The sequence below is a fragment of the Cornus florida genome, unplaced genomic scaffold (genome assembly GCF_030987335.1).
Source record: "Cornus florida cultivar Cherokee Brave unplaced genomic scaffold, ASM3098733v1 CherokeeBrave_3.0.0_Hap2_Chr02, whole genome shotgun sequence".
Classification (NCBI taxonomy): domain Eukaryota; kingdom Viridiplantae; phylum Streptophyta; class Magnoliopsida; order Cornales; family Cornaceae; genus Cornus; species Cornus florida.
In genome coordinates, this window is record NW_026775572.1 from 5,177,200 (window position 1) to 5,201,616 (window position 24,417).

The window sequence follows — 24,417 nt, forward strand, 5'->3', positions numbered from 1 at the left end:
GGGGTGAAGTCCGGATACCCCCAAGTTAATCTTTAAACAAAACAGTAATCAATAGATTTGCTATTTAATGTAACAGTAGTCAATAGATTTGCTATTTAGCGTTGGTTGGGGGCAAAAGGTTCGATTATTAAATTGGCTCTTGAATAGAAATCAACTCCAATTCCTGAATAGAAATTGGCTCCAATTCTGGGGACATCGAACCTTCACCGTAGCCTAGGTCACTTGGATTATAGGCCATCACAACCACCTCAAGCGTGAAAAAAATCCTACCGTGTTCATTGATTAGGATATCGATAACCTATTTATTAAATTGGACATTTGGTCGACAAATGGGTTAAAACCAACTTATCAAAATATGCATTAACCATTTTATTACACCAATGAAATTGGACAAAGTTTCGTTTTTCTGCTATGAAACCAGCTTCTCAAAATATGTTTTAACTATATATCAAAATATATACTAACCATATATTACCACACCAGTGAAGTTAGACAAGTTTCAACTTCTGGTTTTGAATTCTTACGATATAAAATACGACTTTTAAACACCATCATTGACACCTTTGACCTGCCATATAGCATCAATTTCATTGCAGATGAGCTCAATCAGTTTAAACACATTCAAAATATACAACATATCTCCCCTTCCTACCTAAATTGACAGAATCAAGAGCTTTCAATATTTTCAGAGAAATCTCCTTACATATGATAAAAACACACTAACATCTATATCTCCGGCCAAAAGATGCAACGACATACCCAAGGTAAGACCATAGCATCGCCTCCATATTTTAGTACACTATAAATCTATCTTGAACAAATAAAATCGAAGTACCAACTACTTCGAACATTTCTCCCAGAAAATTACCCTATGCAACAAATAGTTGCCTCTACGTTTAACTCCAGCCTCAGACTAAAGCAGATCAAGCCACAATAAATATATACGATACAGGAGGCTTAATTCCACATGCGCAACACATTTTTTTATACTGGCCCAAAAAATTCTGCATGAATGCCCCATCAGATCAAATTTATTACATCTCAACTTCCCTGAGTAGTCTGATTCAACTGAATCCCATTTTCTTCATTAGCAGTGCAATTCAGCATAGATTGTGAGCCCAAATTAAAACCGTTTGTCTGGATTGATCCAACAGAACCTTCTCCAGATCCTATAATTCTTGTTGGCTCAGAGAATTTGACAGCTGGTTCTTCCGGAACAACCAGCTGTGGCTTCTGCTCCTGTATCATTTCAATGCGTCTTAAAGAAGGCACATCACCTTTACAGTACCTGTGCCACATATTCCGATATGTTGACTCCAGACCAAGGATGAATTTTGATCCATCACAAAGGGGGGACTTAGACATGAGATCCCGCAGACTCATTCTCAAGTTTGAGAGAGCATTAACGTCTGAGGCTAATTGCAATGCCAATTGTACGTAGTCATCTTCAGTCTTGGCGACCAAATATCCCAATCCTGTAAAGCAACATCCACAAAAAAATCACATCAATTAGGATTTTAGGCTACAGCCCTTGGTTACTTTGTAAATACTAAACTATTTGTAAACATTTACATCACAATCAGGAATAAGCTACCATATAAAGAAGCACAAACACTTCGAGCATTGTTAATGGGCTGGACTTGTGATGCGCATATACTTTTATGAAGTCTGGCAGAGGAGCACAAGATAGAACATTTTGTCCAGGAAAAGATCAATTAGAGACATTATCGTTTATGTCAAAAAAAGTTAGGATATATAGGACTAAAGGTGTGCTTGGAATCTGATACCACTGACAACTTTTTGATTGAAATCACCCTAAAGAAATGTGTCCTCCCTCTGGGAACATACAACTCGATTTTAGCTTGACAATATATGTTGTCCACATAGTACACATGTTTATGAATTCAATACAATTGATCTGCACTTTGATATTCACATTTAACCAGTTCAACATTTATGAAGTTTACTTTATGGCTAATCATAACTAAAAACAGGTTTCTATTTTCAGAAACATCACAGTAAATTCTTTTGAAGAAGGCAGAAACAAATACAAAGAGGATGCAAACAGAATTCATGAAGCTACAATCAAAATGAATTAGAGGCCACAGCTAATATGCTCTCCTGTCACAAGGAATAACCAGGGGGAAAAAAGAAAAGAGAAAACACATATATGAGAAAGTGCTTGTGCACACACAAAAGTTAGAAATAACAATATTAAAGGCATTATATATAATTTATAACTGCCTTCCATCACCTTTTTTTAATATAAATAAAAACAAAAATCAAGTATATGCATTGTTCTAACATGAAAATTGTGTTGTCAAGTTGTTGGTTACAACAACAAAAATTTTAGTCACCTCCTCTCAAAAATATTGATATCAATTTCAGCAGTTGTGAAAAAAAAGAGGTGAAGAAGTAAAATGATTAACAATACATACACAAAAAGAGTAATGATACATAAGCCAACTATACAAACTGACTGAAATTCATCCTTTGGATACATGTGGGATCCACATAATGTCAAATTTTCCTTTTTATCTCATTCTATTCATTTGACTAAAAAAATCGGCCCTCTAAAATCGCACAAAAAGACATTTTCCTATACAAAATCTATTGTTAAGGTAAACCGATGGCAAAGAGAGAGTTTTTCACACCATTAACAGAAAGTGAATTCAGAGGGGTGCATTAGACCAAACCAAGCCTAGCTTTATTCACATAAGAGTGGCTGCCTTCAGCACATGATGAGAACCAAAAGGGAAGAAACTACAACATTGCAAACTTAGATATTACATTAGATTAGAACAGTTCAAAAACAGTACAACAAACTTTGGCATGGTGCTAAACTTCAATTTGAAAGCTTCTCAATTAAAAAATGCACCCTATGAAACAAGAGGAAAATAATTAGTACAAGAGAACTGAAAGTCTCTTATCAAAGCTTTGACATAACTCACATCTAGACCCAAAGTTAAATGAGAGAGAAGACATCTATACTAAGTCAAATGATGCAAACATTATTTAACCAAATCAACATTGATGCTATACCAAGTGGGATTAGGAAGGCTAGGTACCACCAGATAAGAAACACAATATTCCAGACATTATCATATAATGTCAAAGTCTCGGGCTTTGGAAGCTAAGGTTCAATGTAATGAAGGGGGAAATGAAAGAAAAGGTTGGATAAAACTTACTAATACGGAGTATGGAACTCTTTTCTAAGAATCTAAAGGGTTTGGAAGCACCAAAGTTCCAGAATGATTAGTTTGCAGAAGCCCTTTCATAAAATTGTTTGCTGGGTAGACTCACTTATCAATAAGAATGAAATTCACAACTCTAACCCACCAAGCTGTTATCATACTAAAATACCAGTCAGAGCAGATAAATAAAAACCAAGACCAAAGAAAGAACACATGCAACTAAAAGGAATGTACATGATAGAACCAGATGCACAACTGCGCCAAATCCACCAATTATCAACATAACATTGAACCCTTGAACCCCAAAATACAATTGACAATTAGAAAACCTAAAAAAAGACCATGTCATAAGAAAAGTAACGTAAAGGTAAGAAGGCTACTAAGTGGCCCAATAAATGGCCGCAAACCATGCATAAAAATGCAGTAAACAAATCTCTATTAAATAAATTGATACTGTTGAATCCATCACCTTTGCATCTTCATGCAAATCTCCAAATGAATACATTTGGGGAAACAGGATGGATGCCAAGCTGGGACTAAATTTGTTGATCGGATCTAAGGATTCTTCAAGGCCTTTTCCAAATTAAAAACTAGAGAAAAGAAAATAAAAAAGCTGTTCAACAGGAACGAAGAGCCATTCAAGTAATCAAGCCCTTGATTATGCAACTTTACCATTTGAAAAACTGAAGTTTGCAAAGGAGCATAACATTGTGGATCAATAGTATAATTGACAAGTATGACATGTGCAGAGTAGAGGCAGAATATATGGAATGATTTTGTCCCATTGTTGTCCTGTAACTATCAGAGAAATTTGCTTAGTCCAAAATTGTCCTTTTTTCTCCAATCAGGGACATATATAATAATGCCATAATATTACAAAGTTCTTAAATGATCTGCATTTTCAGGCTTTGATATTAAGGGTGGGGTTATGCAATCTTGTTATATGGAAGGAAAGACACCAGAGAGAGGCATTTATTTCATGCCTTTCTTTGAAATTAAATCCTGGATTGTCTCTGATCTTGAGGTTCAATCCTTTCTTTTAATAACCATGTATAGCATACAAGCTTCACTTAATGAACTTTTACACAATACCAAAACAGACAAATCGAGTATGACACATACCACCAAAGGTTGTAGCTTAGTGGTACTTCCTCACCTTTCAATCAAGTCTCCAGAGGGACAGAGTGTGTGTGTGAGTTTCTTGACTACGTTAAAGGGAAAAGGAAAAAAAAAAAAAAAGAGTATGGCACACAGTAATAAAATGAAGCATTTAAAGCAATGATAATCATGAATAACCTGGGCAAAAGATGGTGAATAAAAGTTCAATTAAGGAGGCAGAAAGGAATGTTTCTCACCAACTTTGCTGAGAAGGCTCACGCCAACATTATGAGCATGTACTGAACCTCTCATAGTGACACATGGAACCCCCATGTACAGAGATTCACATGTTGTAGTTGTTCCTGCATAGGGGAAGGTATCCAAGCTACATAGAAACAACAATGATAGATTAGACATGTCCTCAGAACAGGATACATGCTAGTGATACAGTAGACGAAAAAAGTATGGATGAAAATAAAGAAAGCACAAGTTGATCTTGGCAGTCTTTTCAGCAACACACTTTGTATGCATCAAATGCTTCAAATATTGATGCAATCAACATCAAGGAAAGGCTTTTGGGTGTGAAAGTGGATGAGCTAGTTTCAAGAACAGAGAGACGGAGAGAGAGATTCGAGCAATTATCTTTCTTATCCTTCTATGGTCCCAACAAAATTTTGCATATTAGCCCAAGCATCCTCACCAAAAATGAGATATCATAGCACCCAACCAAAAGGGGAAACAAATTATGCTGGAGATCTGGATTCATGTGTTTATTTGCTGTATGCACAGCGCTGCCTTGGATGAGAGTGGGTCTTAGCATATTAGAAGGAAAGACAAGCTACGCTTTCCCCAAAAAAATATTCTAAGTCCAATGTACCAAAAGCTACTCATTTTAAATAAACTATAACAAGTTAAAGAAGAAAATTTCTGAAAAAGTCAGGTAGAGAGAGAATTCTAAGACCACCAAACAAACCCATGGAGATTTGGGAATATTAGGAACACCAAAAAAACCATGGAGAATATAAGGACACTAGAAGCAGCACAAGAGTTGGTTTCCTGACCCATGTTGCAGAAACACATGAGAATTGGAGAAATGAAAAATTCTTAGTGATCTACCAATAAAAGAACACTAAGTTTTACCTGATGTCCATAAGAGCATATGCTTGCATGTGATCATGGTTGAGAAGAATCAAAGGCAAAAGATCAACACGTAGTGGTTCCAACCCCAACTGCTCCAATGTTGAAAGAAATCTTTGTCTTACACTATCACAACAAAAAGGCTTACACTTCACAACAAGCCGAGAGTTTGGAACTGCACACAAAATCCTTGCCCAAACTTGCAGCACTTTAGGTGTTATCTGATAAAGGAAAATATAAGGAAATGGGAGGAAATCATAGCTTATCAGTGAATGTGATGGTTCAAGATGTATTACACAAGTTATGTCCTATTCCAACCTGATCAATACCTTCGCTAAATTGTTAAAGCTACCAAAAGTGATAAAGCCATTGGAAAGAGCAGGAGTTGGAGATATGGGCCCTGCTTCAGGAGATGGCGTATAACAAAGAAAGCATTCTGGTAATCGAACCAATTCCTCAACATTCCTGCCCATTAGTGACAAAATTTACATCACAAATGAATAATAAGATATAATTCTTCACATTACCAACACATGAAAATGCTAATCAGAGAAAAAAATGAATATGTGACCTACTTCTGTCTTGTATCTTGTGGGTCAGCCAGTTCATCAGTGATTCTATAATCAATGGTAGGCAAACCGGTTGTATTTGGATAGCCAATCCAAGTCACCTATCCAGTGGCAAACCAAAACAATATCAGTAACTTGAGCAAGCATACGAGTAGAGAGACGACTACTGATAAATCAATCAGGTAACTCCCAGAGTTCAGCAATGAGTTTTACATATGTTTATTTTTGATAAGTAACATTTCATTAAAGAAGCGCTCAAGAGGGAATGTTATCATGTCCAAGTTAAGGCCAGATGTTTGAAGAGTAACATGGACTAAAAAGCACATGTACTGAGGATAATTGCCTAGGCCTCAAATTGGTGAAAACTAAAATTGTGTTAACACAGAAATGGCCAAGTTGAAGAGGTTTTATGGAACAGATTGCCTAGTCATACTTTTCCTCTTCAACATAAGATTTTATAAAAATAACGTGCCCACCATGAACACGTTATCCATTTTTAAATATTCACGAAAAATCATAACACATTGCCTGGCTGAAAAAAATTTCTTCTTTAAAATAGAGGTTGACCGTTTTGTTGGATTTTATTGCTAGGAACATGACTCCAGATTTATTTACACAGGTGCATCACAAGGGTCCTAGGGGCGACGGCTGAAGGCTTTTTCTTTGTTTTTTTGTTTTTTTATTTCTCTTTTCCTTTTTTTGAGCTGGTGGAAGAGCGGGGAGGGAAGGTAAAAAAAAAAGAGGAAAAAATGGAAATGCAATCAATGGGAATCCGAAAATGGAAAAAACTAATCAGATGCAAAAATAAAAAATAAAGTACAAGAAAAAGAAGAGAAGAGATAAAAGAAAACCTAGAAAGAAACAACCAACTTTCAGTGACCTCCTCCCCCAAGAGAGAGATATAATAAAATTTAAAAAGCCTTTATGAAAGAAGATTCCATTTGGTATTTACATAAAGAAGCTCACGTCCACAGCGTCTTAACATACCTGGAGAGGTGCAGGTCGGCATGCCATCATTCCCAACTTATTGTTAGCAGTATGACCAGTAAGTTCAACCAAAATGTCAACCTTATCCTCTCTAACCATGCTCGCAACCTTCTTCTCATCAACACCATAGATATCTCTCCATAATCCACCCTTTTTCAGGACTTTCTCCTTAAATCTGCCAGTTTTTGCATCTGCCTGTAACATCAAATGAAGATAATAGATGTTTAGGGACCTATTACCACAAAGGGATATAAGTCTATGTATGGCGCAAACTCACAAACTACAGAAGCGAGGTATATGTGGGCAGGGGGAGCAATGTCACTATTACCTTCACAACTGCAGAATAAACAACCACCTTGTAATTTGCATAATCATGATAGACAAGGGGTGCTTCAATGAAATATGATACAGAATGAGTAAAATAATCCGGAGAAACATATCCAATAACAAGCGGTCTCTCTGGATCTTTTGGGTTATCCCATGAAGTGCATTGTGGATATAACCTCATAAAGCGGCTACCCCAGTCTCTGCAAATATAAATTTCAACTCAGAGAAAGCCTCAAAGAAACTAAAGCTTTAGATGCGTATGGTAATAGCAAGCATGTAATACTTCACATGATTCTAAATTATGGAACAGAACAAAACTGGAAAAGAAAAAAAAAAGGTCATCCATTTAAATATGTTAATAACAAAGGGAAATAAACTCTCAAGAACAGCCGCAAGGTTCATTTAACATGAGGATTTTTTTAACGTAAAAACTCTCAAGAACAGTTATAAGGATTTGAACTTTATTTAACAGGATGTAAGGATTTGTTTAGAAACCTCAAGTGGGTAAGTCACTTGGTCCTGGTGCCTCATGAAGCATCAGGTCTAAGATTCAACTCCTCTTGGGTGCAAACAATTCCTTGAGGGTGGGTGTGCGAGTATCAACTAGGAAAAAAAAAAGATTTGTTTAGCATCAGGTTCGTTGAAATAATTTAGAAGGGTGATTCAGAACAGTCAATGTGAAGAAGTATAACATAACATGTCTTTAAAAGCAAGCTACATGGAAGGACGGACCTAATACAAACTAAACCTTCGGCATACTGTACACAGTGCCTGCTATTAGTCTCAAACATGCGTCCTCATGGTTGATGCTTGAGGTTTTACCATCCCACTTAATGGTAAGACATTGAAATAAAAAAATCGTCTCCTGACCTTGAATTCATGGAGAAGCATTTGACACTTGTAACTCGTCTGTCACTGAAAGAGCCTATTGAAGAGAGCAAGAAAAAACTTGTAGAAGGATTTCACCAAGAAAACCCATTCCCATTCTTCTATCAAACAAGATCATCTCCCTCTCCTATGCAAACAGATGGGAGTATGAAGTCGATATAAGATTCTCTATAAATCTAACTACTCTCAATCATTTAATACTCTAATAGATTTATGTTCCAAAGCAAGTCAGCAACCACCAGTTAATCACCACCCAACTTTTGCTTCCTTTTAAAAGCCGACGCAAACAGTTCCAGGAATTATCTTGTGCCCACTTCCCGCCAAAAAACTCACCACATTGTGGATTATTTGTTTCGGATTCAAAACTACTTACATTAGTTTAATAATTTAGCAATCTGGGCAAGCTATAAAAGCGCACCTTGATTTCGTAATTTTTCATGGTACATCTCATACCATGTATCCATTTCTGATCAATATACCAAGCGATCCATGTTCTTGGTTAAATTGCACAGTTGTTATATTAGATGGCCCACAAGAATTTAGACAATGCGGCAGAATTAAGAAACAATTTAAAATGCGCATAATGATAATTTGGTCAGAGCCCAGACTCTGTATAGTTTGTCAAGGGAACTGTATTCTTAAAGTATTGGTACACAGCATATTATATATACACTCCATCCAGTGTAACATAATTCACGCTCGAGGCATCAGTTTTCCAGTTCTAATTTCAACGTGTGGGTGGCCCCAATAATTTAGCAAATTCTGCTAAATAAAGTAACAATTAAATGTGCTTGATTGATTCTTTTAAGATAGAATCTGGAAAGAAATTTGTAAAGGGATGTAATGGCATTCTTAACGTCAACCAGAGAAAACAGACAGTCTGACTGGGAAATTCTGGAATTGTGAAATCTTGGCAACTTGAGGCCATCAAGAAGATAGACAATCTTTTTGAATGGTAGACAATGCGACCTTTGGCATACTTCCCTCATCAACCAGGAAGAACAGGCCATCATACACAGAGATTCTTGAGCTGTAAAGGGTTGGGAAGTTGAGGTTATCAAGATTGTAGTCCCTCTTTTCCAAGCATTAGACAATACTAACTTTGCGCTCCCTACTCCATCAAAAAGGTAGTCATTCTCTTCCATTGGTAGCAAAAGCTATCCCCCACCCCCCTCTCTCTCTTCCCCCATCTCTCTCGCATTTGCTGTAAGCCCTAAAATCAGATTTCAAGGCCTAATACATTTTTTAACATCAATGTCTTTTATTTACGTATACTATCAGTCTTTAGTTTAGACTTATCAAAAAAAAAAAATCAGTCTTGAGTTTAGATAACAAAAATTTCAGGTATTGTGGCCCTAAGTGCAAAGTTGTAGAACCAAATTTAGTAGACGACTTTTACCAACTATTGACTAGCTTGAATATTCTTTTAGAGTGACCATTTTGTTTTTGTTTCTCTTTATTACTAGGATTATAATATGCATTTTAGTATTCCATGGGATAAGATACTTGTTTTACCATCCTTCAAGTCCCTATGAAAAATAAAGGACTACCCACCGCTATAGTGAATCTACCTAGAGTGAGAGCTGCCAAGCGTAACACAACTTAGAAAAGGGCTACTCAAATCACTGCATAAATTGAAGGCCACCTGTCACGAGAGTGAATTACCTAGAGAAAGAGCCGCCAACAATGACAGCTTCAATATGGTGGTTATTATGGTCCCAAAAGGTTGTAAGAATGGACTTTGCATATTTCATAAGTCCTGAGACATTTGAAGTACCGGCCAGGTTCATAATACAAGCCACAATCAGCATACTACGTTAATCTTCTTCACAGCAGATTCTTGTACCATGAACCACACTGCCATCTCTTCATATATCTCTCTCAGAAACACAATAAATATAGTTATACACAGAGGAGGTGAAAAAGAGAAGTGAATAGAAAATAAATCCTTTATAAAATCCACAATCTTATTAAAGCCTTTAAATTAAAATAAAAAATAAAGACCGGTTAGCTGATAATCCACTTTCTGCACAATACTTACTTTAAAGTTTCCAATCTCTAACATGGGACCCCCTTTTTAGAGACATGATCCTTTTTAAAACAATTTTCAAAACCCATTAGCTTGTGTATTTTTATGACTAGCATGCATACTTTGCTCCCAAGTAAATTAAATTTTCCAATGGTACTTTTCTTGTAAGATACGTGAGCTTAAGAAAAACCTCATATTTAAAAATGAATTCAGATAATTTAAGATTAAGAAGGTTAAAAACGGAAATTTGTGTTGCAATTTGGCCTTGGAAGTTAAGGAGTAGTAAAATGAGCATTCCTGAATCCAATTTTGAGTAAACCAAACACAAGGCTATTCAAATACTCATATTATCTGCCCAAGCTCATGTATGAAAGAATAGTTCAGATAACTTTAAGAAGGAAATATTTTGAATTTTAAAATCAGGCGGTATTGAGACCTCAGAAAGGGGCCGGTGTACCATGGCATCCTTTTCAAACTGGAAAGAACTGGAAGACTATATAGAATTGACTTTTAAAAAGTAGGTAAGAGTGGCATAGCATGCTGCTTAAGTGTGTCAATCATGTATGAGGTTGACATTTAAGTTGGAGTGATTGAGTAAAAAAAATATGCAAACTGCAATTGTTTGATGAATTATAATATCATAAGCGTAATTGAAAAAAAGCAAAAAAAAAGATGAATTCTTCCCTAGAGAAAAAGAAGAATTTTAAGTATCTACATGGGTTGTTATTGAAGAGGGTGTGCATCTTTTTATTTATTTCAGTTAGCCATTCATATTGCCTAAGTTAGCCTCCATGAGAAAGCAGGTCTCTTGTTATAAGGATTACATCCAATAAGATGTTCTCACCTTGCTTATTCTATGACATTCAAAAGAATCCTAGAAGAAAATGTAATGATTCAAATGACCTTTTACCAAAAAATAGGAAAAATAGAATGCAAGAATAGAAGTTGGCCTTCATGACGCATAGTTCTGTTGGTTTCTGACTTTCTGTTAAGAAAGCATTCAAAAGGTAAACTGGGAGGTTAATACAAAAAATAGGATAACGTTATCAACAGACAGTAATCCTGATGATAGAGCTCATACTTCCTATTCAAGTGATTCTCAACCCTCCCCCTCCACCCCCCATAAAAAGTTAAAAAAATTAAAAAATTAAAAAAAATTTTAAAAAAATATGAAACCAGAATAACCCCACTGGGAGCTGTTTCCTTAGTAAACATTCTATTGCATTATAAAAAGCTCTTTATCCAATACATAAAAACAATATGCATGCCGCATAGCTAGCAGTTAACTGAACCTGTGAGCCTCGAATAGTTTGTCATCAGTTCCCTCATTTATATAGTTCATTGCAAGCAAACGATTCTGCAATAAATGGTCAATAAAAACATCATAAGAGATTAAAAAAAACTGTTAATCGTGCTCAACAAGCACAAAGAATAGGATAACATCAGAAAAGTTCTCCTCCTACATTAGATGTATTAAATCAAAATAAACTATGAATAATTATAACAACCTTAACAAGTGAAGAGTATTTAAACAGTAAAAACTAAAGTTTCCATTAAATCCCTACATTGTGAGAATCTGATTTAAAAGCAGATAACTGCACGATGATGAACACTAACTCCCTACTTTAAACATAATAGTTAGCATTTCATTACCAGTAAGAACATCACAAGGAAAAATTTTGAACAACATATTAGAATTTTCTCAAAAAGAAATGTGTATCTTTTTTCATTTAAATTTAAAGGGAACAGCTAAAAAAAGGCCTCTGCAACTTGCAAAATACGAAAACAGGAACAAAATCACTAGCATGCAATGATTATTAAAATCAATCAAGGTGCAGCTCCAGCAGATGCAGACCAAGCTAAATCACTGAAGGTTAGCTTGAGTTGCATCTCATCCACCTTCCAAAGAGGAAGTTGAGGATTCAAGTCCCAATTGTCACAAGGTGGGTGTTCACATGTTTAAGTACTAAAAAATCACCAAACACACATCAAAATATACTGGTAAGCTTAAGTCCCATTGTACCTACCACAAAGGAAAACAAAGAAGACATTCAGATAATCACTCATAAGGTAATCAATTGTAAACTTTGACCCAAAATCTCAAGAGTCAAGAATGACCCCAGTTATTGTTACATCCGAAGGGGGTCTATGTGCAAACTATTGCCAGTTCTCATCCAGAGTCGAACTTCTGAATCTAGGATTTGACAAAATTAATTCTCTCACGCGTTATTGATTCACGAGTTAAAATCACTAGTACAGATTACCCTTTTCTATTATTCTATTAATTTCCATTAACTTCCTTTACATTTTTCAAATTCAAATCTAAAAAGCATATACTGTGTAATCCACATTCTCACAATCTTTTGGGCCTTTCCAAATGGCTCAAATGCATGCATCACATCAACAATGAATTATCTCTTCATGACATCCTCAATAAAGCTTGTATTACTTCTCATATTTATTTTGAATGAAGGCTGATTTCAAGTTTAGTTAAACTCGACTCAGCAAAGTCTTGTCCCTATATACATAATTCATGTGTTGTCCACACTATCGGAGAAAATGGCATCAGTTGAACCACAAAAGTTCATGTCTTTCCTTACCATCTCAACCCACATTAATTATGGTCTTCTTTATTCCCCCAATATCACCCTCAGTCTTCCTAACTGCTGCAATTCTTTATCTTTGTTGCACGCTTATTTCAATGTTAATCATTGAACAATTCTTAGCCATTGTTGCACACTTGTTCCATGCTTTGTTGAGACAATAGGAGTGCGCTGCGAATTGTTGCACAATTTATTCAATGTTTACTTATTAAACAATTCTTAGCCTTCGTTGCACACTTAATTCAATGTCAGTAACTCAGTTACTAAATAATTCTTAGTCTTTGTTGCACGCTTGTTTCAATTCTCAGTCTTCCCTTTTTCATAAGTTTTCAGTCACAACATATAATATTTGAATCTATTGATTTCAGATTTTAACACTTCGTTAGTGGTTTTAGCACGAGTCAATGGCCGAAATTGTCAAATTGAACTGCAATGACACCTCCCATGATCCATCCCAATTTAAGTGAAAATATAAATTATTACCTATGTAGATGGTAATAACCACAGCATAACAGACCACTTCAAGCAACTTTTCATGTAAAATAAGGTTTAAAGACTGATGCATGACAGAACTTAACATTCACACAAGTAAATGAAAAAGAGCAACAATACCTGGCCTGCATTACGAGAATCAGGATCTATCTTAAGGCATTGCTCATATGCTTCAATAGCCAGAGATATGTTGCCAGCATCTCTGTAAAGAACCCCTACAAATGAAGAATTTTAAGAAAGGAATTGACTAGAGAGAAGGTGTGTGTGTGTGTGTGTGTGTGCCTTTTTCAGAACTTGTGTGCAAACCTAAGAATGTCCGAGTTCATAAACTCAAAAAAACTACAAGTCGCCATTAGACAGAATTAGAAGATCATGCAGCTTGAGTTTACAAAATGAAAAGAAAACAAAAACTGCAGAAGAAATAATACACAACTCTAAACACCTTAAATAATCCCTGATGAACTAAAACCTCAGGCAAGAGTATGTCATATTCCAACCATTTGTTTGCCACCCCTACCTAACTTACTACAAATCACAAGCAAATGAGAGCTCTTGCCTGTGGTCATGCAATAGAGAAGTTAAACTCACATTCTCAGGAATAGTAATGCTCACTTCAAAGAAACCAATTCTCTTACTCTTTAGATTTCTATACTGTAGAATCTTGTATTTTTCAGTGTCATAATACCATTCAGTTCCAAAAGAACCATACCAAACTACTCTACAAAAACAACTCTGACATGTTCAACAAGCATTACAACAACCTCAGTAAATATAAAATCAGTAAATTTAGTGTCAAATGAGAACTTATTTTCACTAGTCTTGAATGTTGACTGATAATAACAACAATAGCAGCAATGCAGAAACACGACATGCACAGTTGCTCAACCTCACAAACATGTGTGAAGGCTAGGGGAACGAAAAAGGAAGTGAAAGAAAGAGACCTAAGTTATTATATGCTTCTGCATACGTGGGGTTTGCGACAATAGCTTTCTCGATCATGCTTGCAGCTGCATCCATTTTTCCCTGTTAATAATAAAGAATATAGTCACCAACTTTCTCAGACACAGTGAATCAGTGATCATTCAAAATTCAAGTGAACTATAGATACTGAACCTGGACAGTGTAGACAACACCAAGATTGTTTAAGGACTGTGAGAAGTTTGGTTTGATCGATAAAGCCAACTGCAAAAAACAAACAACAACAACAACAACAACAACAATAATAATAATAATGGCATGTAATTGATGACGAGACTTAAAATCATGCACAAGCATCAAAATTGCCTGATAACAATCCACCGCTTTATCGAGGTTGTCTCGGTCTTTGTATATAACTCCTAAATTGTTGCATGCCTCCGCACAATTGGGATTGAAGTGGAAAGCAAGTTCATAAAACACAATTGCCTGCACAAATAATAATTTGTTGCACAAATTTTTCTTAAGGTCCAAATTTTAGAAGCAAATCAACTAATAAACTAGGAAAAATAGAATACTTTGTTATGGAGAAAAAGACAAAAAATATATATATATATATATATTCCTTCTAAAGACATTATTCAATAATATTGATTTCTTTCATTTGCAGGCTCCTATATGACGAGAGAAACACCACATCAAAGAGATAGATGCATATATATATGTATATACATTTAGAGATAGAGAGAGAACAAAATTCTCATTTACCATGTCAAACTTCAGCATTTCACCATATGCAACCCCTAGATTGTACATGGCATCAGCATAGTGCCAATTATAATACAAAGCTTTTTTGTAATACGCAACACCTTGGTTGATGTCTCCCTCCAATTTAACCTGAATAAAGTATCATAAATTAATAATCACGATATAGAAGAATTCCAACCACAATAGTGGCAGACCATAATTCTGCACCCAGTCACAAAATCAAAGCTAACACTAAAATTCTCGAGAGAATGCAACCTTCAGTAGATTATAAAACCTTGAATCCTTGACTACGTAATGCAGATTAAAGTATTGTTTAATAACATATTCAGCACAGAATTAATTAAGTGCTTAACCAATTATGTGCGCTTAATAACGCAATTTGAGTATCACTTTAAAATTTTAAAAAAAAAAAAAAAAAAAAAAAGTGCCAATTAAAATGGGTAAAATTTTAAGTGATAGTGACTTCAAATAAACGCTAAATACTTTAAATCGGGAAAAAAAAAAAAAAAAATTTAAAAAAATAATAATAATAATCTCTATTTACAATCACTGCTTAAATTTTCAGGACTTAATTTTTACTTTTATCAAACACCGCCCGAGTACACAAACATGAGTTCACAGGCTAAAAGCTGCCTCAGCTCACCTTCGTGCCTAAATCTGTCAAGGCAATTGCCATGTTATTCTTTGCAATCTCAAAGTTTGGAGACACAGCCAGGCACCTGAGATAACATAGCAACAGAACACACACACAATCATCAGATGGAAAGCTCCCAACTAGATGCACTAAGTAACAAATATTGATGCATGCAAACCAAACTACCTCTCATAACAGGCAATAGCTGACTCCAACTCTCCCCGGTTCTTATAGATGACACCCATGTTGCAATATGCTTCAGCATACATGGGCCGCTCCAGTGCAGCCTTCTCATAGCAATTAAAGGCCATGTCGTATTGCATCATTTCAGAATAAACAACACCAAGGTTATAATATGCAGGCTGCATGTACAAACTGAATGCATCAGAATTCAAACTTCTACGAAGTTGACATAAAGTAGGCCGAAAGCTTGCATCAGGAAGCAGAAACCAGAAAATCATAAAATTACAGCATAATGTGGATCAATTTTGATAGCTTCATAATACTTCTGAATTCCCTCCTGAGTGTTTCCAGCCAGCTTCAAACTGGTTCCAAGATCTGTTAGGACAATCGCCAGGCTTTCCGCTGCTGGTTTGTATGAATTGTCTGCTTTCAGAGCCTTCTGATATGACTGCATCAAGTAAAGTTGATTGAATGTGATAGCACACTTCACAAATAAAATTTGCCAGCTGGAATAGAACTGGAGATCAATATTAAAAGCGTTCAACTGAATAGCAAATAGAAGATCGAGAATTGTAATAACATGAAACAGTGCACATGGAACAAAGAGACTCAAACTGGGAAGAAACCTTCATTTATGACCAAGCAAGACTGAACTATCCGGATGGCGAAAAAAAGAAAAGAAAAAAAGAATGATATATTTGGAAAAATAACAAAAGTACAAGACTGTTTATCCAAGACATGCACAATACATTACAGCTAGGGATACAACATGGGCAGACACGTTGGGCTGAGACTAACCAGCACAGCTGAAAGTTAAAAACTTAAGACGGAAGCTCATGCCTGGCCCAAGACCATCCACGTCATCATTGGACTCGGGGGCCCAAATTAAACATCTGAGAAAAATATTTGCACATCACAGCAATGCATATAAGCTAAAAAGAAGATTTGAGATTAAAAATTAGTAGTTGGAAAAGGCTTATATATTTTGTCTATCTAACATAAATTGTAGTGTATTTCAACAGAAGTGGTGTATGGATTTTACCAGAAAAAGAATTAGTGTTTGGAAGTGGCATGCACATTGACATGTATACATGTATGTGCATATATATATTGAAAAAGTAAAAATTATTAGCCAGGGTGTACATTGCAGCTTCCCCATATTTGCTGACTGAAAATGTAATAATCTACTAACCCTTAAAGCATTGAAACCTGGAAGTAGATTCTTCTAGTCATTCACATTCCTATCCAATACGCTTCATACTTGGCGTTGCTCAAGTCCTCTTTTGCCCAAGAACGAGTGGGAATGATGAAAGATCTCTCTCCCACACAATCCTTGCTGCACCCTGATAAATTATATACCACACTGCTATTGTATTCTATTTTAATAAGTAATTGTTGTTGCTCTTATTAAGAGCATTTGAGTTATTGTAACCCCGATTCACTGTTTTACAAGGATTTCTCTGGACTCCCATCACAGGAATCTTGTGGCTACCATGTGGAACCCGAATCTCAACTTATTGACTGCAGTCATGTACAAATTTGTGGTTTAACCTTTTAGCCAATATCTAAGTTGAATATATGATGATATGAAAAGATAGAATGACAGATCGAACAGAGAAAATCTATCAGATCAAATGCTCCTTGCTTTTCTAAACCAATACAACATCGGGAAACAGGAACCATTGTTTTCTCTCTGGTATGCTGTGCTCCAAATAAAAATTAAACTAGTGGTTTGCATCTGCTAGTCAGAAACACCAGTAATCTCAGTTCCAACCTCCAGTTGTGTTTGTCCAATTTGCCATTCTAGATACCATGGCCTGCGGGGTTGCCGGCAATAAATGAAGCATGGCTTAGTCCTACTGAATGGCAGAGTTTGAGTCAACCTAATTGTCTTGGCACAACTAACCTGAGCACGATAAATGAAAACCACAAATCTATATCGACACAAGTTGGAAAAGGATGAATAGGGAAGAAAACCAGGGGGCATAAAAAATTGATGCATGTGTTATTGTCATACAAAATTGGTTATATCTTCTGCCCTCCCCGTAGTAAGTGCTTGTAATAAATACAGTAGTAATAAGTACCTGGTGATAATGGTTAAGGGATGCAAGTATTTTATATAAAAAAACAATTTTGTAAAGCTGCTAGCACAAATAGAGCTATGCAAGTATATTTCACATAACAAATGCAGTACAACTTATAATAATAATAATAAATAAATAAAGACCACACTGTTGATTGGATTTATAATCAGCAACAAAAGGTAAATCATGGAGAAGTGATGTTTGGGTTAAACATCAGTAAGGCAGCTTAATAAGATAGCCACCGTATTAATACCCCTTGACATGATAACTGTAATATGATTGTCACGAGCATACCTCAGCAGCTTCTACCAAGCGACCCTCATCTTTGTAAAAAATACCGCAATGGGTGAGAGCACATGCATTTTGTGGGTCCAATTTAATGGCTTCCGCAAAACTCTCAAAAGCAAGCCTTCCCATATTCTGCATCTGCAGACAAATCCCTTTGCCAATGTGAGCTTCAACATTTCCACTATCCTTCTCCAATATATTCTCATAAAGAGCAACAGCGTCGACAAATTTGTTCCTGGAGCGAAGAATGTTGGCATAAGAGAGAGCATCTTTCCCATCAGAACTCTTCTGTACATGATTAATGCAGCCCAAAGAGCCACTAGTTCCTGAAACAGGCTGCACTTCTTTCAAGAATCCATTATCTCCAATCCGATCCCTCTCCTTCCCATCACCAACATCCTTTTCTGTCCACGCCATCTGGTTATATATAGAAACTTACTTTCCTGCACCAAAGTTATCAAGGTAAGAAACTGCAAGTTCGTATCCAACCAGAAAATGAATTTTTGTCTATATGTGTGTATGTGCAAGTGTATGTCTATGTTGCCACGTCAACCAATTTTCTCCATTTCCCCACACATTTTATTCCACATAAGAAATATATAGTAGTTTAGTATTAAATAAATAATTCCTAACCTAAAGATTCCGGTGATTCCAAATTATAGTCTTTACTATAACTCAGTTATGCATCACGACTGCGACTATTTGAATGTGCCAAACTGAATGGATACCGCAATTAAGAAAATATACCAATTGAAGAATTCTGGCTTCAAAATATCTACAAATCTTCAACAAACAATTCAACTTCAAACCCGGATGACTGATCACAGTAACTATTCCGTCAAGCCGTGTCCTTCAATCTAGACAGTAGCATCCAATTACTTAAGCATTGAAACCAAATTTGGGAACAAACCCTAATGCCTACCCGAAACTACTAATCTAGCATCAAAACCTTTAGCAATAAAGAAAACAAAGATCAAAGTAGAAATTAGCGCTCTATAACAAACGCCATGCAATCAAAGTAAAAACGAATACATAATCCGTTGCCAATCAAGAAAACAAAGATCAACAAATTAGGGAATATAAAAAAATAAAGATAATAGGAACGAAGAAGCTTACATTCAAGTTCGACGAGACTGCGATGCTTCTGCTAACCCTGCCAAGAGTGGCGCATAGTAGATAAAGGGAGAGAGTGATCTGAGGATGTGTTTATATGTATGGGTGCGTATGGAGAGAGAATGAGCGACGATGGGATAGACTTGGTTGATAAGTAAGGCGATATAGAGAGAGAAAGTGAGCTGAGGGAGGAGAAAGAGAGAGTAGGGGAGAGTGTAGGGGGGTTTTGGATGGTTTGGAGTGGGTAGTCCCGCCTCTCTCTCCGACACTCTGGTTTTGATGTCTCCCAAGCAGCCCCGGTGCCCCTGGTGTTCGTCCGTTTGCCACAATGGCAGAGCATATAGGAACGGTCTCAGTGTATTGACCCTTGTTCTTTCACAATATTTCGTTACTGCCACTAGTCCAGCAATCCCGCCTTCGTGATTAAAATGCGCATCAAGTCTGCCTTTGGAATATTACGAATGAAATTTATCTAGTATGTTAAATAAAAAATGTCCGTGAAATTATTTTTTTCTAGGTTTCATTTATTTGTTCGTAAAATAATAGAACTTAATAAAAATAATTTAATTATTAATTTTTGAAAGTTTACTGGATGGACCCCCAATCTACACCTTTAAAAAATATTTTACCTGATAAATAAAAATACGTCAAAACATTAAAAAATATTTTACCTGATAAATAAAAATACGTCAAAACACGGGTACGAAAACAAAAAGTGTGGAATTATCTTTTTTTTATCTAGGTTCATTTGTTAACGAATTTTTTTCTTTAAATTAAATAAAAAAAGAAATATTATACCTATTTGTTGTTTGGCATGATTTTAAATAAATATATTAACACAAAAATAATTATAATAATAATAATCTAGCCAAGACATATTTTATCCAGAGAGTTCCAATGTTGTCATGAGATTCATTCACTATTAAAAACAACTTTTGTATTTGTAATGATATTTGTGTAGTTCAAAATATGGTCTAAGTATACCATTTACTATGGTATTATTTATTTAAATATTATGTAAACTATAAAGTTTAATATAATAAAAAAAATAAAAAAATAAAAACTATAAAATAAAAGAACATGATCAAAAGCCGAAGCTGGATCGGGCAAGACGCGCGCTGTAGATGGTTTGGATCCAAACTTGCCTAGGTCGTCCCACTCTTAAAAACTTAGGTGCCCTTGGGCGCAAACCCAAATCTCATACTTGACTTATTTAAACTCAAAATAGTTTCAACATTTTTTTCCATGCGGGACAAGCATTTCCTACATATTGCAAACCTCTGTAGGTTTATCAAATACCTCACTTTTGAGCTAATTTATCATTCACCCGGAAACAAATTTGAGAAAGTAAATAACATGTGACGTAATTACATCAATCATTTATACTATAATATTATTTCTTAAATAAATATAATCACTGTAGCATTTTATACGTACAGTTGGAAAATAACTTGACATACGTCAATGTAACAAAAGATGCCATGGTGGAATTTTTTTTTAGATGTCATGGTGGATGATAGCATCTCTCGATGGTATCACATGGTGCTAACACAATAACATGGCTCAATTGGTGGAATTAACCATTCTAGAGGACTCATCAGGATGAGAATTAAATTGTAACATGAATATTTGTTCCTTACTGGATTCTTCTTCGGTATCTATTTCATATAGAATAGTGTTAGTGTCAGATAGCTCATCACCATAGATGACACAAAGATCTTTTTCGTTGATCATCTTTATCATCTTGGTTGTTTCTTTACCTTTTTTTGGGCAATTAGGTGCTATATGACCTTTTTTGTGACAAATATAACATTTGCAACTTTTTTTTTTTTTTTCTGCAGGGGTTTTAAATTTTGAAGTAATTCTTTTAATATACTTCTTTTTCTTTTGAACTCGTTTTTTTACCAGGCTTCCATTTTTTCCATTTAAATCGTTTTTTACAAAAGGATTTTCTTTGATAGGGTCGGTCGATTCTGCATCCTATTTTCCAATCTTCTTTAAGAATCTTATTACAACATTTTTGATCATATGTGTTGTTTTTTGATCTGATTCTTAATTTGTTTCTTGGCTTTGGTTTTTAAACATTTTTCGTTTATGAGCCGAAGAACATAGTTGATTCGAAAACCAAGATTGTCATTTTTATTTATTCTGACAAAAAAATATGGTAGCCTTTGGTAGCTATTTCATCCCATGGACTTGGAAGTTTAACAAAGAATTGTCCTAACCAATATTCTGTACTAGAAGGTGGTAAGAGACAGAAGTATTTTTTGAATAACTACACGTACTCTTCAAAACAACAAATATAGCATAATTCAATTTTTGATAATGTGAAACTTGCATCTTCTGTGAGGAGTATTTCTCCAGAATGTCCACAGAGTTCTTCGATTATCAAGCGGTAAATTTTTTTCTTATAAACAAAAAGAATTATTTGAAAGGATGACACTTTAAGTGGTACAATGTTATTGCCTAGTATTTTTTTACCATTGAATATATAAAAAGTGCTAACAATTTCCTAGCAGATTTTTTAAGCAGGAATCATATCAAAATATATAATGATGATTTTTATTCTTCAGATGAATGAAGAAAGAGGCAAACAGCCTCAAGATTACTAGATCACAATTGCTAAAAAAAACAAAACAACTAGTTACTTTTTTATATCAACCACAATACATAAACAAATGGTTTGTAGTTTTTGCTGGATTTCAATCAGGAATCTATGCTACATGGAACGAATGTCACACCCAAATAAACAAATATCATGGAGCATGTTTCAGGGCATATGACACATTTGAAGAAGCTAAAAAAGTATTTTTTTAATGTGGGTCAAGCCTCACAAAAAGCTTTTTCAAAAACCCAATATATTGTGGAAATAAAAAACTTCTATAATGCGGGAATTCTAAACAATTTCTATGATGATATCAATGGAGCATGGAAAGCCTATCTCATAAATCATAAGAGAAAATTTAGGCAACACCTAAGTTATTTCTCCAATCTAATTGTTGAACAAACAGCAATGACAGAACAACTCAAACAACTTTGTATTCAAATATGTTTGACAATCGATTGGGAAAAATATTTTACTGTATCTCAAATTGATTGGTTTTTGCAACTAGCAAAACTAGTTGAAAGGATTTTCCAACTACAATTTTTGAAAAAATCAAAAGAATTTGTTTTCTTGAAAAAGTACGGGACCTTTTTAATTTTGATATTTTTAAATTGATCTTAAGAAAAATTGAAGATCATCAGACAACAATAAAACAATTTTATATCGATAATTATTGGACGAAATTAAGGAGTTCATAACAGTCCAATCTTTTAGTTTAGGCTTTAGTTACAGTAACAGAGTTGTTAGTTTCCTATTTTTATGAATATTTGAATCTTGTAAACCTGCCTATGTATATTACATGGCAAGTGAATGAAATACATGTTCACAATACATTTTCCTCCTCTCTTTATCGAGTTCACCTTTTAACATGGTATCAAAGTAATAAACAATATCATTTTCTAGCCTTATATTCACATTTTTTTTTTTTCTGTTCCTTCACCATGTCTAACGAAAATATTGCCACTAACACCACACCATTATCAACACCAATCAAAATAGTTTCTTATGCCATTCATCACTCAGATAACCCCTCTACTGTTCTTGTTACAACTCTATTGTCAGGAGACAAATATGGATCATGGAGTCGTGCAGTAACAATGGCAATTCGTGCAAAAAGCAAACTTAGTTTTGTTGACGGGTTACTCCCAATTCCAAAGGAGAAAAACAATATTTCCAATTGGAAACGATGTAATGATTTGGTTGGAAGTTGGATTCTAAATTCCGTCTCACCTGAGATCCGTCCAAGTATCCAGTATACTGAAACTGCATTATAAATCTGGACAGATCTGAAGGACCATTTTTCTAAATCAAATGCTCCTAAAATCTATTAATTGAAACAATCATTTTCTGCCTTCAAGCAGGAAGGTATGTCTGTTTCATTATATTTCACAGAACTTAAATCTTTATGGGACGAACCCAGTTCCATTATATCCGTCACTCTATGTATTTATGGTAATGCTAAAAGCATTATTGATCAACAAAATCAAGATCATGCAATGGAGTTTCTTCAAGGACTCCATGATCATTTTTCAACTATTTGTAGCCAAATTATCTTGATGGAGTCGTTTCCTTCAATTCAACGTATCTATAATTTGGTACGTCAAGAAGAAAAACAACAAGAGATTCACATTCGAACCAGTACTACCATTGATTCGGCAGCGCTTCAAGCGTTTAAACCACTATCTTGGCCTTCTGAAAAGCGCCAACGTCATTTTTGTGAACATTGTAATTAGCATGGTCATACGCTTGCTACATGCTACCAGATCCATGGCTTCCCAGATAAGCAGATAAAGAAATCAAGGCCACCATCATCTACTTCCACTACTTTTGTCAATTGACATCTGAACAATACAACAAGCTCTTTGCACTTCTGGCCAATTAGGAATACGGTGGATCATCAGCCCATTTGGTAGGTACAACTTTTACTTGTTTGTCCTCTTATTGGATTATCGATTCAGGTGTTTCTAATCATATATGTACATCTCTTTCAATTTTTTCTTCATATTCTACTGTTCATAAAAATATATTAGTTCAATTGCCCGATGGTTCTCAGGTGTTTGTGACACACATAGGCACGGTTCATTGTTCATCATCACTTACTCTCACGAATGTTTTCCACATTCTGTCATTAAAATTCAATTTGTTATCTATTTCACAATTAACAAGGTCAACGTACAAATTGTGATGTAATTTTTTCATCTCCTGAATGTATATTTCAGGACCGAGCAACGAAGAAGAAGATTGGTCGTGGTAATGCTCGAAATGGGGTTTTTTTTTTTTTTTTTTTTTTTAAATCTAGATGTAGATTTAGTTTCTAATTCTGTTTTTTATTTTAAGCATTGTAATAAATTTGATCCATGGCTTTCTCGCCTTGGTCATCCATCTAAGTCCCATTTTGATTTAATGGTTAAGAATTCTCCGAATATTATTACAAATAAAGATTTTGTTTGTGATGCATGCTCGTGCTAAACAGTCGTGCCTTCCTTTTTCTCAAAGTACATTT

General features: G+C 35.1%; 1 protein-coding gene across 3 annotated transcripts; it reads right to left on the bottom strand.

The window, feature by feature from the left end:
- Nucleotides 1-554: 554 nt before the first annotated feature.
- Nucleotides 555-19,627, bottom strand: LOC132293261 (probable UDP-N-acetylglucosamine--peptide N-acetylglucosaminyltransferase SPINDLY). 3 transcript variants are annotated; one of them, XM_059790657.1, is made up of 19 exons: nucleotides 19,313-19,627; nucleotides 18,944-19,046; nucleotides 18,203-18,639; nucleotides 16,111-16,272; nucleotides 15,828-16,003; nucleotides 15,651-15,726; nucleotides 15,008-15,136; nucleotides 14,609-14,728; nucleotides 14,438-14,506; nucleotides 14,266-14,347; nucleotides 13,445-13,539; nucleotides 11,522-11,586; nucleotides 7,314-7,512; nucleotides 6,986-7,180; nucleotides 6,005-6,099; nucleotides 5,759-5,894; nucleotides 5,433-5,650; nucleotides 4,550-4,677; nucleotides 555-1,475 (listed from the first exon to the last, which is right to left on the bottom strand). In XM_059790657.1, the coding sequence occupies exons 3-19, from the start codon at nucleotides 18,611-18,613 to the stop codon at nucleotides 1,042-1,044; spliced, it is 2,790 nt and encodes a 929-aa protein (XP_059646640.1). In that variant the 5' UTR covers nucleotides 18,614-18,639; nucleotides 18,944-19,046; nucleotides 19,313-19,627; the 3' UTR covers nucleotides 555-1,041. The 3 variants fall into 3 exon arrangements, with proteins under 3 accessions (XP_059646640.1, XP_059646638.1, XP_059646637.1); XM_059790655.1 differs by having other exon boundaries at nucleotides 18,944-19,053; XM_059790654.1 differs by lacking the exon at nucleotides 18,944-19,046.
- Nucleotides 19,628-24,417: the final 4,790 nt, after the last annotated feature.